Source organism: Crinia signifera, chromosome 2 (assembly GCF_055691185.1).
Source record: "Crinia signifera chromosome 2, ASM5569118v1, whole genome shotgun sequence".
NCBI lineage: Eukaryota > Metazoa > Chordata > Amphibia > Anura > Myobatrachidae > Crinia > Crinia signifera.
This window is the reverse complement of record NC_139218.1, coordinates 83016154-83034050: the sequence shown is the minus strand read 5'-3', so window position 1 is coordinate 83034050 and position 17897 is coordinate 83016154. Positions and strand designations below refer to the sequence as shown.

Here is a 17897-nt window from a genome sequence, read left to right as displayed (position 1 = left end):
TTAAGAACAAAACAGCCTTAAGCTGGGTACACATATGTACAATTTCATTTTTCTTGCGACCGTTCGATCGACCGAATACACGTTCGGCCGTCCAAAACATACGACCGTTCTGCGCGTACACATATGTACAATTTTACTTGCGACGTCCGATGTACTCCCGTCCAAACAATCGCAAGAAGAAGTATATGAGAGACCCTGTAACCTTTTGCCTGCTGTTTTAACTAATGTGTGTTTAATGCCTCACTGCCCAACACTTTAGAGGCATCACTTTAAGACATTAATCAATGTTGAAGTTTTATTAGTGTGTTATGGTGCCCTGCAAAGAGCTTCCAGCACACTCTATTAAAACTTCAACATTGATTAATGTCTTAAAGTGATGCCTCTAAAGTGTTGGGCAGTGAGGCATTAAACACACATTAGTTAAAACAGCAGGCAAAGGGTTACAGGGTCTCTTATAATGCAGCATACCACCGTGCTTTGTCAAACTGTCAAGCATATCGATCGAACATGCGTACACACTTCACTTTTGTTCCGATATGGAGCCGTCCTGTCGGATGAAATATTAAGCAGCAAAGAACCTTCGACCGACCGACCGTGGACGGCCAAGAGCGTTTTTGGCCGTTTATCGATCGCACAGCAGCAATTGGGACAGCGTACACACCTATACAATCGAACGGCCGTTTGCCCCCAGATTGGAAGAACGGCCCGACGATTGTATATATGTGTACCTAGCTTAACTCCCCTTTATACTGTATAAAGTTGGGGAGTGGAATCCGCACTGGATCCAAAAAGATGCAATATAATTTGCAAAATATAATTTGTGTATCACCTGATTGGTCAGTATTAGCTAGTGGGCGGTGCTCCCCAGAGTCAGTTATGAATAGCAGCTAGAAGGGTAATAGATTGGCAAGATGTGGACAATAAAAACTCAATGCGGCTAATCCACAAATTTCACAGAAACTACGTCAGCAGTGACGTTCCGGTTAATGGAACGCAGGGCCATTTTGGAAACCGGAATAATAAAAAAATGGGAAGTTGTAAGCCATTTTATCGGCGTGTGACATCAGTTTTGTTACTATGGTATATATACCTATTGCCCTGGACATTCCATACACTCTTCTGAGGAAGGAGTTATCCGAAACGCGTTAAGCGTGTATCACTTTTATCTGGACCTGTGGCATACCTCCCAACATGACCCTCTAAAGGTGGGACACATTGCTCTGCTCCTGCACTTCCCTCTTAATGTATGATTACCATCACCTGTGGTGACACACTTTTCTTATCAATTACCTAGTTCCCCACAGGTGATGGTAATCATACAGTAAGAGGGAAGTCCAGAAGCAGAGCATTGTGTCCCTCCTGGAGAGGGTCATATTGGGAGATATGCTGTGGCACCTCATGTGGGCACTGTGCTGACTGGGATCACTGACTGGAGTCCCTGAGGGACTGTAGCTGTGGACCCCATTACATCTGCCTGCCTGCTGTTTGCAACCATTTGTCTTGTGCTTTTAAAACAAGTCACTTTATTGTAAGTGCAATGTGCATATTAGTGCAAAATAGTTTTTATTTAATTGATCCGCACTATGTTGGTGTCTATTGTCTCCCCTTATTATTTGGAGTCTACTTTCTTTCCCTTTGTTTGCTCGCCTTTATACAGTATATTCCGAGTAGCAGTTGCCTCTATTTTACATTTCTCACTACAGTACATTAAGCTAAGAGCTATCCACCAGGACATACTTTACACTCATGTAACTCCTGCAGCTGTAAAGGTGCCCATACACATTACAATTTTTGTATACAATATTGTATACAATATCGCATCTCATTGCATATCGGTTTTGCGATGAGATGAGATCTAGTATGTGCTGCACATACTTTTTGTACTAGATCTCATCTCATCTTATCGCAAAACCGAGATGCGATGAGATATTGTATACAATATTGTATACAATAGTTGTAACGTGTATGGGCACCTTAACTCCTACAGAACAGAACTATTCTGTACACTAATCTGGCATAGTCCCTGGCAAACCAAAACCAAAAATATATAAATGCTACATTCTGTTCCATGCTTACAGCACATTTGTATACACAAATATTTTATGCTGCTATGTGATGCTGCACTGCAATCCACAAAAAATTCCTAGTGTGCGCAAGCATACATGGCCAATAAAGTTGATTCTATTCTATTATGTCCCATACACTCAGACGAGTTGAGGTTTGTGCTGAGCAACACTGAATCGCTCAGCACACAGCGCGATCGGTCACTGCCCGTGTCCTCAATAGAAAGAACACCGGTGATGGCTAGATATTTCAAGCATGCTTAAAATACCTAGTCTGGCGGTAGTGACACGCGAGGAAACGCATCGCTATTGGGCATATACACACAGTGATCTTTGCTTCATTTCATCTATACAGATTGCTTAGAAATGGGGATTAAATCGCCTCATGAAATATCAAGTACTATTAAAGCTATCTCATTCACTTGGTTATTATTTGTCTTTCAGTGTAGCTCACATCCAGCTGTCATCGTTACCTCAAATAACCTTTTATTTTCTTGGTTTTAAAGATACAGGTTGAGTATCCCATATCCAAAATGCTCGGGACCAGGAGAATTTTGGATAACGGATTATTCCGTATTTCGGAATATTTTAATATTTCAATTATGTATTTTGAAGTATCTTGCATGTATGCTGTATAAACACAATAAATACAAACAAATATATTTTATTACCACATAAAATACACAAATATATTTTATTTGTTCAAAAAACAAGGTTTCAAAACATGAAACAAAATTTGTGTACTATCTCAGATATTGAATTTGAATGCCAAGCAATCATTTTCTTGTACATATATAGTGCCAGTTACATATCATGTCCTCAGTAGTGCTGTTACAAATGTCCCCAGTGAGTTTTTAGCAAAAAAAATATATTTTTTTCACTTTCTGGAATGTATGGTTTTCGGAATAATTCGGATAACGGATACTCGGATACGGGATACTCAACCTGTACAACCTTCTACATAGCATACATCTAAACAACATAAAAAGGCTTTATACGCAACAGGCAATGCTCATGCGCTAATTAACCTTTTTTGCCACACAAGGATTCCTGTTCTACTCAACCTCCTCATCAAAACACATCTCCATTGCACAAATCTATTTATTACTAATTCATGGGATTAGTTTATGTGCTCAGGTTTCAACTGGGCAAAGGTTTGCTGGGTGGAATATTTTACCCCTTTTCACCCCCCGTGGAGTCGAATTTTGAAAAATCCCGACTTAGTGGGGGACTGCAAACAACTTTCACCACGTACAGACTACCCAGCAGGTGCACTAGGAAACTTCACATTTTCCAGAGAACAATGGTGATGCAGAACTTTAATTTGGTATATGACATGCCCTGCTCAGACAAAGGGGTTGATTCTATTCCGTGCAGATGATTCATGAGTGTGAATCCTCACAGCACCGGGCGCACTTTACACTACGCTGAGTTCCCTTAAAAGCGCTTGCATCTACATAGGGGTGCAAGCAATTTTAAGTGAATTCGGCCCAGCGAAGGGTGCAAGATCAGCTTAATTTGGGTGCCATTTCAGCATTTAAACGCATGAAAACTGCACCCAAATGGCACCTCGCACCCTTCGGACCTAATAGGATCGATTCAACTTCACTAGACCAAATTCACTTAAAATTGCTTGCGCCCATATAGAGGTGCGAGCGCTTTTAAGCGAATTCAGCCCATCGTAAAGTGCGCCTTGAAGGCTGTTCATACATCGCCCCGGGTGCTAATTACTGGGAGGATTGCACTAGAAAGCCCCGCCGAGCGTTACTCAGCGGGCTGTCCCTAGCGCACATTGGGTGCGCTGTTAATATAGTTTCAAAAATGGAATCCCCCCCCCAGCTAACTAGCATTAAGTGCAGTTGATACATCTGCCCCAGTATATCAAATAATCCCATCCCAAACTGCTTTAGGAAACTGTCGTCAATCACCCTAATGACAGATGGCATTGATGTCTCATGCAGGTGCAGGGTAGTAAGTAGTGCTGACATGACATTGTCTCTCAGCTGCCCAAACAAATGGTACACAGATATAGTATGTGATCATTATATAGATCCATTTATATAGCTACAGTATCTCTTGACTCTATCTATCTATCTATCTATCTATCTATCTATCTATATCTATTTATCTATCTATCTATATCTATTTATCTATCTACAGTGTATAAAAATGACTTTCTTTTGTAAACTAATAAACAACTGATACCAATCTTGTATATAGTCCTGAAGACAGACCTACAGTACATGTCAGCATGTCTCTATAAAGCATACAGTATGACCTATATAAACAATGCCATGACATTGGTCAGCCCTCACCTGGTGGCACAGTATGGTCTGCTGAACAAGCCTGGCATATCCATCCAGCCGGACCCCGGAATTACTCCTGCTCCTCATGATGTCTGGCACTGCCAGGGGTCAGCTGCAGAGGTGGTGGTGCCGCCGCTGCCCTCCTGCTCCCATTCATTCAGGAGTGCCAGTGACAGGGGGAGGCGGCAGCTGGCGGCTGAGCTGTCAGAGAGGCCGGGGGAGGAGCGCTGCGTGCGGCCGGGAGATCCCTGCTCCACCTCCCGCTGCTGCCGCTGCCTGCAACATACAGGAGGAGGGGTGGGGGAGATTGTTAGAAAGCTCAGAGATACGTGTGCAACGTGCATGTCACACAGTGCTGTCACACACTGGCATGTCCCCTCGCTAGTCACTAATGCAGGGGACATGACAGTATATAATACACACACACAGTACACATACACAAGTCATCACTGTATAACTACACTCATATTACAATAAATATATTATCTTGTACAGGCAGACATTAATGATCGAAGGTCGCTCAAGTCTCTCTCACCTGGCGCCGGGTCCCTGAGAGCACAGCAGGCTGTCAGCCCCAGCACTCGGCGATCACCCCTGTGCTCTGTGCAGAATCAGTATATCATAGCAATACGAGGCCACAGGATTCCCCGCGGAATGCTGCGCGTCACCAGCGTAATACAGAGGACCCCCTGCTTGTCCCAGGGAGCTGGAGATCACCGCCTTCCTTATTGTGCACTCACTATGGCCGCTGCTGTACTGTAGCTTGTTATGAATTAGATCATATAATGCAGTGGATTATAATTGGTGCAATTCCTTCTGCGCACAGATGAGGGCAGTCGAGCAGCCATAAAAACATCTCTGACAAGTAATACAGCATGTATCGGTACTTATATGTTAGTTGGGCGCCCACGATCTATAGTTAGTACACACTCATACCCCCACTATCCATATCAGCGTGGAGTTGATTTTATATAGTGTGGCGAGCGCAGCGAGCCACCGAGCCCGAAGCGTGGCGAGCATACGCTGAAAACTAAGCAAATAGCTTAGTGGGCGCCCAACTAACATATACTGTAAGTACCCATGTATCTCTTGTCAGTCTGACCTGAGAACTAGTAAAAAGGAATTTACCAAAAAGTTGTTTGATCTTTTGTAAGGAGTGCATCCAATAAAAACTCTTTTTTCTTGTCTCTTTTTGACCTGAGAACTAGTCTGGAATCGATAACCTGCCCTGCAGCAGCAAGGCTTTACCAAGTGCACAGTTATTCCTCTTTCCTATTCTATTACCAGTGCCTGATTAATCCTCAGTAATAAAATGAACGCCTAATTTATTACAGGCTTTTACCTGTCCGGGATACGGTCATTAGGTCGACAAGCATTGGGTCGACACCATTAGGTCGACATGCAGAAAGATTAACATGTCGACATGTCATTAGGTTGTCACAAGCATTATGTCGACATGGGCAGGGTCGACAGTCAAAAGGTCAACATGGGGTTTTTCACTGTTTTTTTTTTGAGCCAACAGGCAGTATTTCATGACCTACCATCCACTAGGGTGTGGTGAAAGAATAAAATAGTGTGCCGATCTAAGCGAGGCACCGTGCTAAGTTTCAGTGTCCATGTCGCCTGGGCCAACATTCGGTAAAAAAAGGTGAAAAGCCCCATGTCTACATTATGACTTTCAACCTTGCCTAATGCTTGTGTCAACCTAATGACAGGTCAACCTACACCCATGTCGACCTTTCTGCATGTCGACCTAATGGTGTCGACCTAAGCGGTTGAGACCTCTATTGATCTATACCCACCCCTCCCAATGTACTTTATGTACATTGTGTTATAGCGCCAGCTGGTCAGCCTAAAGCCAAATTCCCCTTCACATGTCACAAGCATCATACATGCAGTTGTATTCGTTCATGCGCAAGGGCAGCATGAGTGGCGAGTCACTGACTGCCCACACACATGTGTTTAGCAGCATTACAAGGAGAGATACAGCCTACATGTGTATTCATTTAGCCTAGGGCACCATGAGCCTTTATTCAGGCCCTCCTTATTACTCCCATCTCAGTATCAGCCTCATAGTGTGAAATATAGAAATCAGCAGTGGTGTAGCTAGATGCCACGGCGCCCGGAGCAAGGGCATGTTTCGCGCCCCCCCCCCCCCCAATTTGTAGTAGGTGAGGTTCCTGCTCCGTGAAGAGTGGGCACGGCCCAACATTATACCACACACCGTAATGCCCATTGCACATTTTAGCAAACTTTGTAATACCAATTACACATAAAGCCACAGCCATAACGCCAATTACACATAAGGCCACACATGATGCCCATTACATACTATAGAACACACCGTAATGCCCGTCGCATACTAACACACCGCAACGCCCATCGCACACTATTTAACAAACCGTAATGCCCATTACACATTTAACACATAAATGCCACTTACCTACATACTCAATGCCAGGGGCTTCATGCTCAATGCCAGGGGCTTCATGCTCAATGCCAGGGGCTTCATGCTCAATGCCAAGGGGGACTGAAATTGCTCGTTGCCAAGGGGGACTGAAATTTGCTCACAGGGAGGGAAGGTGTGAGGATAGTGCACAGTTGAGGATAGTGCACAACAGGGTGTGTGTGTGGTGGGGTGAGGATAGTGCACAGCAGGGTGGGTGGGCTGAGGATAGTGCACAGCAGGGTGGGTGGGCTGAGGATAGTGCACAGCAGGGTGGGTGGGCTGAAGACAGTGCACAGCAGGGTGGGTGGGCTGAGGATAGTGCACAGCAGGGTGGGTGGGTGGGCTGAGGATAGTGCACAGCAGGGTGGGTGGGTGGGCTGAGGATAGTGCACAGCAGGGTGGGTGGGTGGGCTGAGGATAGTGCACAGCAGGGTGGGTGGGCTGAGGATAGTGCACAGCAGGGTGGGTGGGTGGGCTGAGGATAGTGCACAGCAGGGTGGGTGGGTGGGCTGAGGATAGTGCACAGCAGGGTGGGTGGATGGGCTGAGGATAGTGCACAGCAGGGTGGGTGGGTGGGCTGAGGATAGTGCACAGCAGGGTGGTTGGGTGGGCTGAGGATAGTGCACAGCAGGGTGGGTGGGTGGGCTGAGGATAGTGCACAGCAGGGTGGGTGGGTGGGCTGAGGATAGTGCACAGCAGGGTGGGTGGGTGGGCTGAGGATAGTGCACAGCAGGGTGGGTGGGCTGAGGATAGTGCACAGCAGGGTGGGTGGGTGGGCTGAGGATAGTGCACAGCAGGGTGGGTGGGTGGGCTGAGGATAGTGCACAGCAGGGTGGGTGGGCTGAGGATAGTGCACAGCATTTGAGGATAGTGCACAGCAGGGTGGGTGGGTGGGCTGAGGATAGTGCACAGCAGGGTGGGTGGGTGGGCTGAGGATAGTGCACAGCAGGGTGGGTGGGTGGGCTGAGGATAGTGCACAGCAGGGTGGGTGGGTGGGTGGGCTGAGGATAGTGCAGAGATTAGTGCACCCCACACACAGCCGGCAAAGCAGCAGCAGCGGTGCTTTCCGCGCGCACCCCCCTCCCCCCTGTCGCCGGGCTTGCCCGCTCCCGGCTCCCGCTGTGCAGTGCACGGTGCTGCTATTTAAAAGTCACTCACATCTCCCGCTGGACCGCGCTAGCCAATAGGCGCTCGCGGTCCAGCAGCCAATCAACTGGTGGCTGCTGGACCGTGAGCGCCTATTGGCTAGCGCGGTCCAGCGGGAGATGTGAGTGACTTTTAAATATACCACGTCACCTGGACGGACGCAGCGGGCAGCGGGGAGCCGGCGGGGGAGCCGCACTGAGTTGGGCACCTGAGCGGGCGAGATGGCGGTGCCGGCATGGCTCCGGCGCCATGATAGCTTCCTGCGCCTGGAGCTGGTGCTCCACCGGCACCGCCCTCGCTACGCCTCTGGAAATCAGAATTGTTATTGGTTCATTGTCCCAGGGTATGGGGCAGAGATGTAACTCTGGGAGGCAATGGAGTCATCTGCCAGCAGGCTCCTGCTCCCAATGGGTCACCTCTCCTCCGCTGCATGTTTGAATTAGTTAATTGAAAGCCATCGATATCACTTCTGTGGCTGATTCCCCCTCCTAGCAGGACCATAGACGTCACACTGACTTTATTCTAATTTTTGCAAGCATCATCCCCTGTATTAGTCTATGTTCTGAAATAAATATGTGTTTTTATATGTATATATACAGTGCTCGAAGTGGGCCAGTATAAAATGGTATGACATATCGGCACTTCGAGCACTGAACTTTTTTTCTTTCTCCCCTCTCTGCAGCAGAGATGGCGGAGATTCTGTGGCCATTCACTGCAGCACACAGGAAACTGTGTAACTGCTGGCACCCGGCGATAGGGAAAGGTGGGGAGATGACAGGCTGGTCCAGGGGTCATGGTGCATTGTGCCCCCCGCTGTAATTTATTTATTTATTTAAACTCTGTCGTGGCCGCTCGCGCCCACCCCCACCCACCCACCGAGAGAATGGCAGCGAGGTGACAGCCTGCAAAGAGAGGCGAACTGCCCGTGCCCGGCTTAGCTTCAGAGCGGGTTGCGGCTATTTGAAATCTAGCGCAGGAAGAATTGTCAGTCAATCAGTGGTCTTGCAACCCAGCATGAGATTTCAAATAGACCCGCTCTGAAGCTGAGCCAGGCACGGGCAGTTCACCGCTCTCTGCCGGCTGTCACCTCGCTGCCATTCTCTCGATGGGTGGGCTGACAGGTGGGCGGCCACAACGGGGTTTAAATAGATAAATAAATGACAGCAGGGGGCACAATGCACCATGACCCCCAGCCCTGCCTGTCACCTCCCCACCTTTCCCTATTGCCGGGTGCCAGCAGCTACACAGCCCTCTGTGTGCTGCAGTGAATGGCCGCGGAACACCTGATAAGAGGGTCCAGCTGCTGTTAGTGTGGGGCAGGCAGAGGCCGGGTGCTGGTGGGGAGGGGACAGGGCAGTCAGATCATCTGCAGAGACATTAGTGGATGTGCTACCTTCAGGCAGGTACTGTACATCAGGGGATCCCAGCCAAACTACTGAAGGCATATTATGCACCCTGACCCCCAGCCCAGCCTGTCATCTCCCCACCCTATCCCTATCACCAGGTGCCAAATGCTACAGTCTGCCGGGTGGACAGGCGGCCGCGGCGCTTCAATTGTGATGGCTGTCACCGTGAGCATAAACCCCCTTGGCAAGCAGCATGTAATCCCCCATGGTAACAAGAATGGAACCCTCTTGGCATTGGGCATGCAATGTGAAATAAACTCCTAGCAATGACCATGTGGGCAAGTGGCACTTATGTGGCATAATATGTAATGGGCATCACAATGTGTGCCATAATCTATAATGGTCATTAAGGTGTGTGGCATCATGTGTAAATAATCTTATGGTGTGTCACGTCATGTGTAATGGGCATTACGGTGTGTTGCGTTATGTGTAATGGGCATTATGGTGTGTGGCGTCATGTGTAATGGGCATTACGGTGTGTTGCATCATGTGCATCGGGTATTATGGTATGTGGCATTCATGGCCACACCCCTATTGTAATGAAGCCAATCCTCTAGCTTTCAAAATTTCCAATATAAAACATATATATACAGTGCTCAAAGTGGGGCGGTATACAACTGTATGGCAAACCGCCACTTCGAGCACTGGGTCAGAGTCAGGGACAGCATAGTTGTTTTTCTTCTAAGCTCAGCTCAGTGTATTGTATTCAATGCACTGAGCATCTGTAAAGCCAAACCTCCTTCTTATTTCATTGGGTAGGGGTGGGGGGCAGATTGAGGGCTGCAACCTCCAACCCACAGGCATGAGGCCGCTGGGACCTGGAGCCGCAGTTTGAGATCTGTAAACCACCCGATCAGCTCACCCACTGTCTGCCAGTCCGATTTCAGGGGACACGGTAAGGGCAGTGGCAACAGGGGGCCACTTTACAATAAACATTCGCCGAGCTCCCGAACATGCACGCTAGCCTCCTACCATCTATTGCTTACCAGTCCGATTTGTAGGTATTTGGTAAGTGCAGCGGGAGGGGGGATACTTTACAACCCCAGAGCTCCACAAATGGATCCCACACCTCTTGCCTCTCCCCTACAATTCCAAGGGGGGAGGGGGGTCACTTTACACTCCCGTTTATGGTTCACAATTGCTGAAATTAAAAGCTAGCAGCTGTAGTAAATACATGCTGCTGGCTCGAGTAGTTTAGGTTAGAAGATAGGAGTAGTATGCTTGGGGTAAGTAGCAGAGGGAGTGAGGTGTATTGGTGAGGTGCATTCCAACCTGAATGACAGAGGAAGTTAGGTGCAGGGATCAGTGATGGCATGAGTGATGTACAGTACATGGGTTATTGATAAAGGGAGGAGTGAGGTGCAGGGGTGAGTAATGGAGAAAGTGAGGTGCAGGGGTCATTGATGCAAGGAATGAAGTGCAGGGGTCATTGATGCAAGAAATGAGGTGCAGGGGTGAGTGATGTATTGGAGGGAGGTAGGTTCAGGGAAATGTTAGAAATGTTAGAAAAAATTACTTCACAGAAAGGGTAGTGGATAAGTGGAATAGCCTCCCATCAGAGGTGGTAGAGGCTAAGACAGTTGAACAATTTAAACATGCTTGGGATAGGCATATGAATATCCTTACAAAGAAATAAGGATTAAAAAGGGTTGAGATTACCTAAGGGGAAAAAAAAGGGCAGACTAGATGGGCCAAATGGTTCTTATGTGCCGTCAAATTCTATGTCTCTATGTAGGTAGGGAATAATAGGTACAGGGGTGAGTGATGGGAGGGGAAGTGATAAATGCAAAGTTAAAGAGCAATAGAGGTTATGAGAGGATGGATGCTGGAGGAAGAAAAAGAGGATTTTATCAATATCCCTCAAGTTTCTGGGGTTTTAGGTAAATACCAGACCCCCAGCCATTCTATAAAATTTCCCATACCCCCACATCAAAATTCCCACTTCGACCCCTGTATATATTATATATATATATATATATATATATATATATTATATATATATATATATATATATATATACATACACACATAAACAGTACATACACTATACAAAACCCTTAGGTCGCGCTTCCTTTAGATGAACAAGTACTGGGACTGCCTCACTCTGGCACGGGAAGAAAAATACAAACATACAAACAATTGTGAGATTGCGCCCTTGAAGAATATCCAATTTTCAATTGGTCATCAACCTTTTTTCAGAATCAGAATCACTTTATTGGCCATGTATACTCTCGTATACTAGGAATTTTTTGCGGATACAGTGCAGCTTCAAGCATGGTACAAGAGGGATAACAGGACATACTGTACATTCATTGCATCAGTTGCGCATACAAATGAAAATTCACAGGTTAGGATTTGCAGGGTTAGATAGAGCAGTTAGGTGTTTAGATTAGCAGTATCTTAGAGTACATTGTTCAATAGCTGAATAGCTGTTGGGGAGAAGCTTTTTGCAGTTCTTGACGACTTGGCAGGGATGGACCTGAAGTGTCTACCTGATGGGAGAATATCAAACAAGTTATGGCCAGGGTGGAGTTTGTCCGCCACGATCTTACCAGCTCGCTTCTTGACCCTACTTAAGTATTGTTCCCTTACAGGGGGGAGGTCCGTCCCAATAATCCTCTCTGCTGTCCTCACCACTCTTTGCAGGCTTCGTTTGTCAGATTCATTGGCCCCTCCATACCAGACTGTAATAGAGGAGCATAGAACGGACTCCATGATAGCAGTGTAAAAGAGCTGCAGTAGCTCCTGCAGAATGTTGAATTTTTTTCAGAAAGAACAGCTGTTGTTGGGCCTTTTTGACAATGGAAGTTAAGTTGGGCTCCCATCTGAGGTTGTGAGAGATTTTTGTCCCAAGGAATTTAAAGGTCTCTACCCATGACACCACTCTGTTGGAAATTACCAGTGGGACCTTGACATTTGGTTTTCTCCTGAAGTCTACTATCATCTCAACTGTTTTGATGGGGTTTACAGTAGGTCCAGGTTGTTTCTGCCACACCACTGTGAAAGTCTGTCCACTTCCTGTCTGTATGCAGACTCATCTGCCTCCTTGATTTGGCCGATGATGGTGGTGTCATCAGCAAATTTTATGATTTTTACTGACTGGTCACTCAAGATGCAGTCATTAGTGTAGAGGGAGAAGTGCAGGGGGAAAGGACACATCCATGGGGAGCACCAGTGCTGATTGTATGAATGGTGGATGTGAAGGCTTCGGCTTTCACCACCTGTTTCCGTGCCGTCAGGAAGTCCACAATCCAGGAGCAGGTAGATTCTGGAACTCCTAGGGAGAGAAGTGTGGGCTTTAGGATAGCGTGGGCAATTGTGTTAAATGCAGAGCTGAAGTCAATGAATAGGACCCTCACGTAGGTGCCTGGATGATCCAGGTGTTCCAGGATATAATGCAGCCCTAGGTTAACTGCATCCTTAACGCTTCTGTTTGCGCGGTAGGTGAACTGCAGGGGGTCGAGATGGGTGTTTGTCACCTCCCTCAGATGGTTCAATACCAGTCTTTCGAATACCTTCCAGGATAAAGTTCCAATAATATGAATGCAAGAATTCCAAAAGCAAATTTTTTATCAAAAAGTCTCTTTCAATAAAGTGAATTTAGTGAAGATTTTATCAGATCACCATGATATTAAAACGCTGAATCTCGCCACGCGTTTCGCCCTTAACAAGGCTTCATCGGGGTACACAATTCAAATTGGTGTATCAGTAAACAGGTATACTCAGTAATACAAGTTCACAAGGATTAAAACCTTAAAAAACCATAAATGATCTAAACCAGATGATGGGAAAATCTGATGTAGAAAAAAGTCGCCCATTGGGATCCCTTCCCATCTGAAATTATCCAAATGATTGCACTCCCATCATCAGAAAGGTGATAATAATCCTCACTCTTCAACAGATTATCAGTGGTAATTCTCAAGTAAATTAAGCGATCAATCGTGGTTTAAAATTGAGCAAACTGCCCTGTTCCAACAAAGTAAGATTTAATGCAATACAGGCCCTGAAATAGTGCGACGGCTAGACACCATCGAATGCTGTATCAGGCTGGACCATGTGAGGTATGTAACATGTGTCACATATAGAATTATTTCTCCTGCAGCAGAGACATGCGAGGGGATGTGTCTTCCTAACACATCCCCTTGCATGGTTGCGAGGGGAATTGGCGTAGTGGTGGTGGTGGGGGTGGGGCGGTATTTGTCGGGGCAGGCTCTCTGGCTCTCAGTAAGCTGTGATCTTCGCAGTTTACCGAGCCAACCAGAATCAGACTCTAAGCCAACAGGACAATTTAAACATGAATGGGATAGACAAATAATATCCTTACACAGAAATAAGGATCAAATAGGGTTTAAGGGCAACAATATGGATAAAAAAGGAGCAGACAAGATGGGCTGAATGGTTCTTATCTGCCATCCAATTCTATGTTCCTATGCTGTTGTGTGGTCAGGGATTGCTTAAAGTGCTATTTTTGGTACTTGCGTAATAGCATGGCGCCCGGCTACGCTACATTTTCAGAGTAGCCTAAGCTATGCTGTCAGCGGCCATTTCTAGAGGGGCGCAGGATCTCCGTCTGTATGTGGACGGAGACTCTGCACCCCTGTGGTGCAGTTTCCTCTGCCAGCCCGGCAGCCCAGTGAGGTAGGAGAGGGGGCCGGTGGCGCGCCTTCTCTCCGCCTCTGGTGCAGAGGGTGGGGTCAGGGGGTACAGGAGGGAGCCACGGGTGGCAATTGTGTTGCCACAATGCTGCGTCCCCACCCCTGCCGCCACACGCCATCCAGATTACTGTGTTAAAAAACTTAATCGGCGTTAACACGATATTAGCGCGTTAATGCGCCCAGCACTATTATTATTATAATTGAAGAAGGACAAGGCTTGTATTATGTTACTCATTAACCCATAAACTAAAAGAAGTATTTATTGCACACATACAGACTGACTTTAATTCAGACACTTAAGTTAAAGGACAATGTATTCATCAGCAATAGAAAACAAAACATTTTATTTAAAAATAAGGATTTAGAGATCTGTACATTGTGCTAAAATGCAAACTCGCTACTGTAAATGTCACAATTTAATTCAGCATTTTGTTTAATTTCTGTAATAAACAATGTTTTTCCTTTAGAGATTGCTTTCAGCTGTATAAACATGCATATTAAAGGGTTCAGTTGTAGAGATGCTTGTTCCAAAATTGTAACTTATTCAGAAACAGAAGACAAAACTGTATTTGGACAGGCAAGTACTGTAACTAAATCAGTACATCAGAACATACTTTAAAAATATAAAATATGTAAAATATAAATAAAAGTTTTAAACAGAATGCTACTTCAGAATACCGTCAGCTCATTTTCTATTTTAAGCTGCATTACTCAATTACGCTAACTGCATTTGACATTGGATATATCTGTGCAGTATATTCTCAGAACAGATCTTACTTCAATGTAGGCAGTGATTAATTGTACATCTGTGCAAAGTGGCAAATAAGGATTTGTGTTATAGAGGTGTTCTTCTTCATGGTGTCTCAATAAGCCATGCCGTGGAAGATGTCTGGTGTGAGTGAGCTGACTATCCCATTCAACTCCATTAGCATCGGGCGTCTTTTTTTGCTGAAAATAAGTCTTATGTAGGGTAGACACCAGAAAGATTTGGCCTCAATTCCCCCAATTTCAATCCAATTCCGACCGATTGTATGTTAATTGTAGGTAAATTGGGCATGTTTGGCATGTTTAGATCCGATTCCAATCCGATGCGCGTCCCCGCTGGTCTTTTTACAGATCCTACCTGCTGCAGGTAGGATCTGTAAAAGATCCATTCAGCTCGATACAGATCCAGATCGGATTGGGATCGGATGCAGATCGGATGCTCCAACAGATCGTGCGAACATTGCATGATCTGCTCACAATCTGCTAATGACCAGGATCGTTCTGGTGTGTACCTAGTATTAGATTGTGCTGAATAATGTGATATGTGACACTTGTCTATCTATTTGTGACTAAGTATGTATATGAAACACAAGTTGGTAAAAAAAGCATCTTAAGGGCCCCATACATCAGCAATTAATTGTGACAATTTTCAGATATGGAGATGATTGCCACAATTAATTTTAGATGTGTGGGCTCCCCCTTTTGGCAATCCCAATCAAAATCACCAATCGATTGCTTAATCAGGTTTTTAAACATGTTTAATAATCTGGTATTATCTGCAGATCTTTTTTATATGTGTGGGCATTCCCAATTCGTCTTCTTCATCTATTTACATTATGAACAGCAATCGATTGGGCAATTTCCAGATATGAAGATGCAATCTTTAGATGGAAAAATCTGCCGATCACTGAAATAAATCTGTAATGTGTGGGCAAAGTCAGATAGATTGTAAGATCCATTTATCTGGCCAAAAAATCCTTGAATCTGGAAATCCATAAATTGTGATTGCTGATGTATGGGGCCCATTACTCGCACCACTATGCAACAATGCAAATAAGATGCACAGACTCTGTTGATTAAAATAATATGAGGCATGCCTATATAGGAAACCACTGTAGCATAACATTTCGTATGCTGATACAGCCGGGGACACACAGAATATAGGCATGCCACATATTCTAATCAGTGTGCGCATCCTATTCATGTTATTTTGCAAATAAGATGCATTTTAGTTGAAAATACAGCGCAAAAAGACACTTTGTGCTACCGATTCACGCCACGGCATGACTAGAAGTTCTTTAACAAGCAAGTAGGCTAGATGTATGTGGACACATCTGCACAGAATTAACTAAATAATAAACACATTAGATTTATACACTAAAAATGGTTAATCGTACCAATATCTCTTGGGCTGAACCCAAAATTAAGACTGTATATAAAAATATAACGGGTGAAATTAATAGGATGAGAGATTCAGAAAGTGAGAGATTTGGAAAGCAATCTCAAGTTTGTTTGTTTTTTAAAGCGGCAATCATTTACATGGCAAAACCAAACTGGTTTTGCCGTGTAAATGATTGCCTCTTTAAAAAAAACGGGAGATTTCTTACCAAATCTCTCTATTTATTAATCTCTCATCCTAATAAATTTCATCCAATGTATTCTTATCAAGCACTTAAGAAAATGTAATATCATCTGAGGCAGTGTTGGCTTATTGCAAAATGTTATCACTGCAATGGGGTAAAAAAAAAAAAACAACAACCCCAAAGAAAACCACTGGGTGTGGGTGGGGGGATTGGGGTTCTTTTTGTCACTAAACATATTAAAAGTAAGCTTAAACTAATTTAAAACAAAAATTGCACAGACCTAGTTTTCAACATTAAAAATGACAATCATATTAAAAATGACAATACATAAAATAAATATATAAAAATACAGTAAAGAGTATATCATGAGTTGAAAAAGGCATCAAACAAATTGCTAAGACACAAATGGGAAATGTCCCGCATTTCATTGTAAATGTCCCGTTACAACTGTGGCTAACTCCATTAAAGTATTTTTAGAGGACAAGCGACTCTTCTATCAGTTGTAAGCTACTTTCAGCTGTGCTTGATAGTCCAAGGCAGCTACGTTCAATGAATGTTGAAATATGCAAGCCAAACGTTGTCACACATTTAGAGTGCAGGATTCCCATGATTCCAAAGTTTATCTCTTAGGAGCTAAAGCTCAAACTAGATTTGATCAATGAAATGCACGCTCCCCCTATTAGAAGTCCTTCTAGTGGAAGTGTGATTAGCATCACCATTCCTGGCAGATGGTCTTGCAGAAAACTCTTGAAGCACCATCTCACTGTTCCGCAGCTGGAAGGAGACTCCATTTCTTTCTTTTAACACATTACCTTAAAGAATAGAAATTTGTATCATCAATGGAATAAGAACAACTCAAACCTACAAATATTTAACTCACTGTGGAGTAGATAACATAAGGTATGGCAGCACATCAAGACATTGTGGGCTGGATTCAGTATTACACATAGATCTGAAAGTCGACGGATTGAGACATTTTCTTGTATACTGTGCAGGGGTGTAGATACAGGAGCCGATGGAAGGAAGTCGCTTCCGGCGCCGGTTTTGAAGGGGGCACTATGACCTTAATTTCTGTATGTGCCCCAAATATGTATCAAGCAGGCATGTGCCACAGTACTCCCTCTGCAGGCTGCAGGGGTGGTGGAACTGAATGTGTGGATGGGGAGGGTGAATGTGATCTGTAGGAAGCAGGGCCTCTTCCAGAAACTCTCCCAAGCCAGCTGGCACCAATGGGGAGAGACTTTCTCAGACTTCCTTCAGTGCATGCTCCCCCACCCTAACATCCCCTCTTCCTCACAGCTGTGCAAGGGAAATAGGTAGCCGCACAGAGGGAACTACATCCCCCTTAACAGATTACCTTAGTGAACCCCTCTATCAAGCCCAATTAATAGGTAGCCCCCTGCCCTTCCCCTCCTAACAACTTGGGTGTCCCTAGAGATAATACGGTATGTAGAAAGTAGTTTTGGTGCTGCGGGGACCAAGTGTTGGTAGTGATACTGTCTGATACTGTGCATATGTATCTCA

The 17897-nt window shown here is 45.1% G+C and overlaps 2 protein-coding genes across 5 annotated transcripts in view; both read right to left on the bottom strand.

Annotated features, from left to right (window-relative positions):
* Positions 1-5152, bottom strand: part of PHKA2 (phosphorylase kinase regulatory subunit alpha 2) — a 95646-nt gene extending 90494 nt beyond the window's left edge. For all 3 annotated transcript variants that reach the window (XM_083172499.1, XM_083172500.1, XM_083172501.1), the window contains exons 1-2: positions 4905-5152; positions 4379-4645 (exon numbers count right to left, since the gene is read on the bottom strand). In XM_083172499.1, the coding sequence (XP_083028625.1) occupies positions 4379-4456 (78 nt within the window). In that variant the 5' untranslated portion in view covers positions 4457-4645; positions 4905-5152. The remainder of the gene's footprint in view (positions 1-4378; positions 4646-4904) is intronic.
* A 9115-nt stretch (positions 5153-14267) lies between these two features.
* The window catches only part of ADGRG2 (adhesion G protein-coupled receptor G2), a 145021-nt gene continuing 141391 nt past the window's right edge, over positions 14268-17897 (bottom strand). For both annotated transcript variants that reach the window (XM_083172497.1, XM_083172498.1), the window contains one exon: positions 14268-17185. In XM_083172497.1, the coding sequence (XP_083028623.1) occupies positions 17019-17185 (167 nt within the window). In that variant the 3' untranslated portion in view covers positions 14268-17018. The remainder of the gene's footprint in view (positions 17186-17897) is intronic.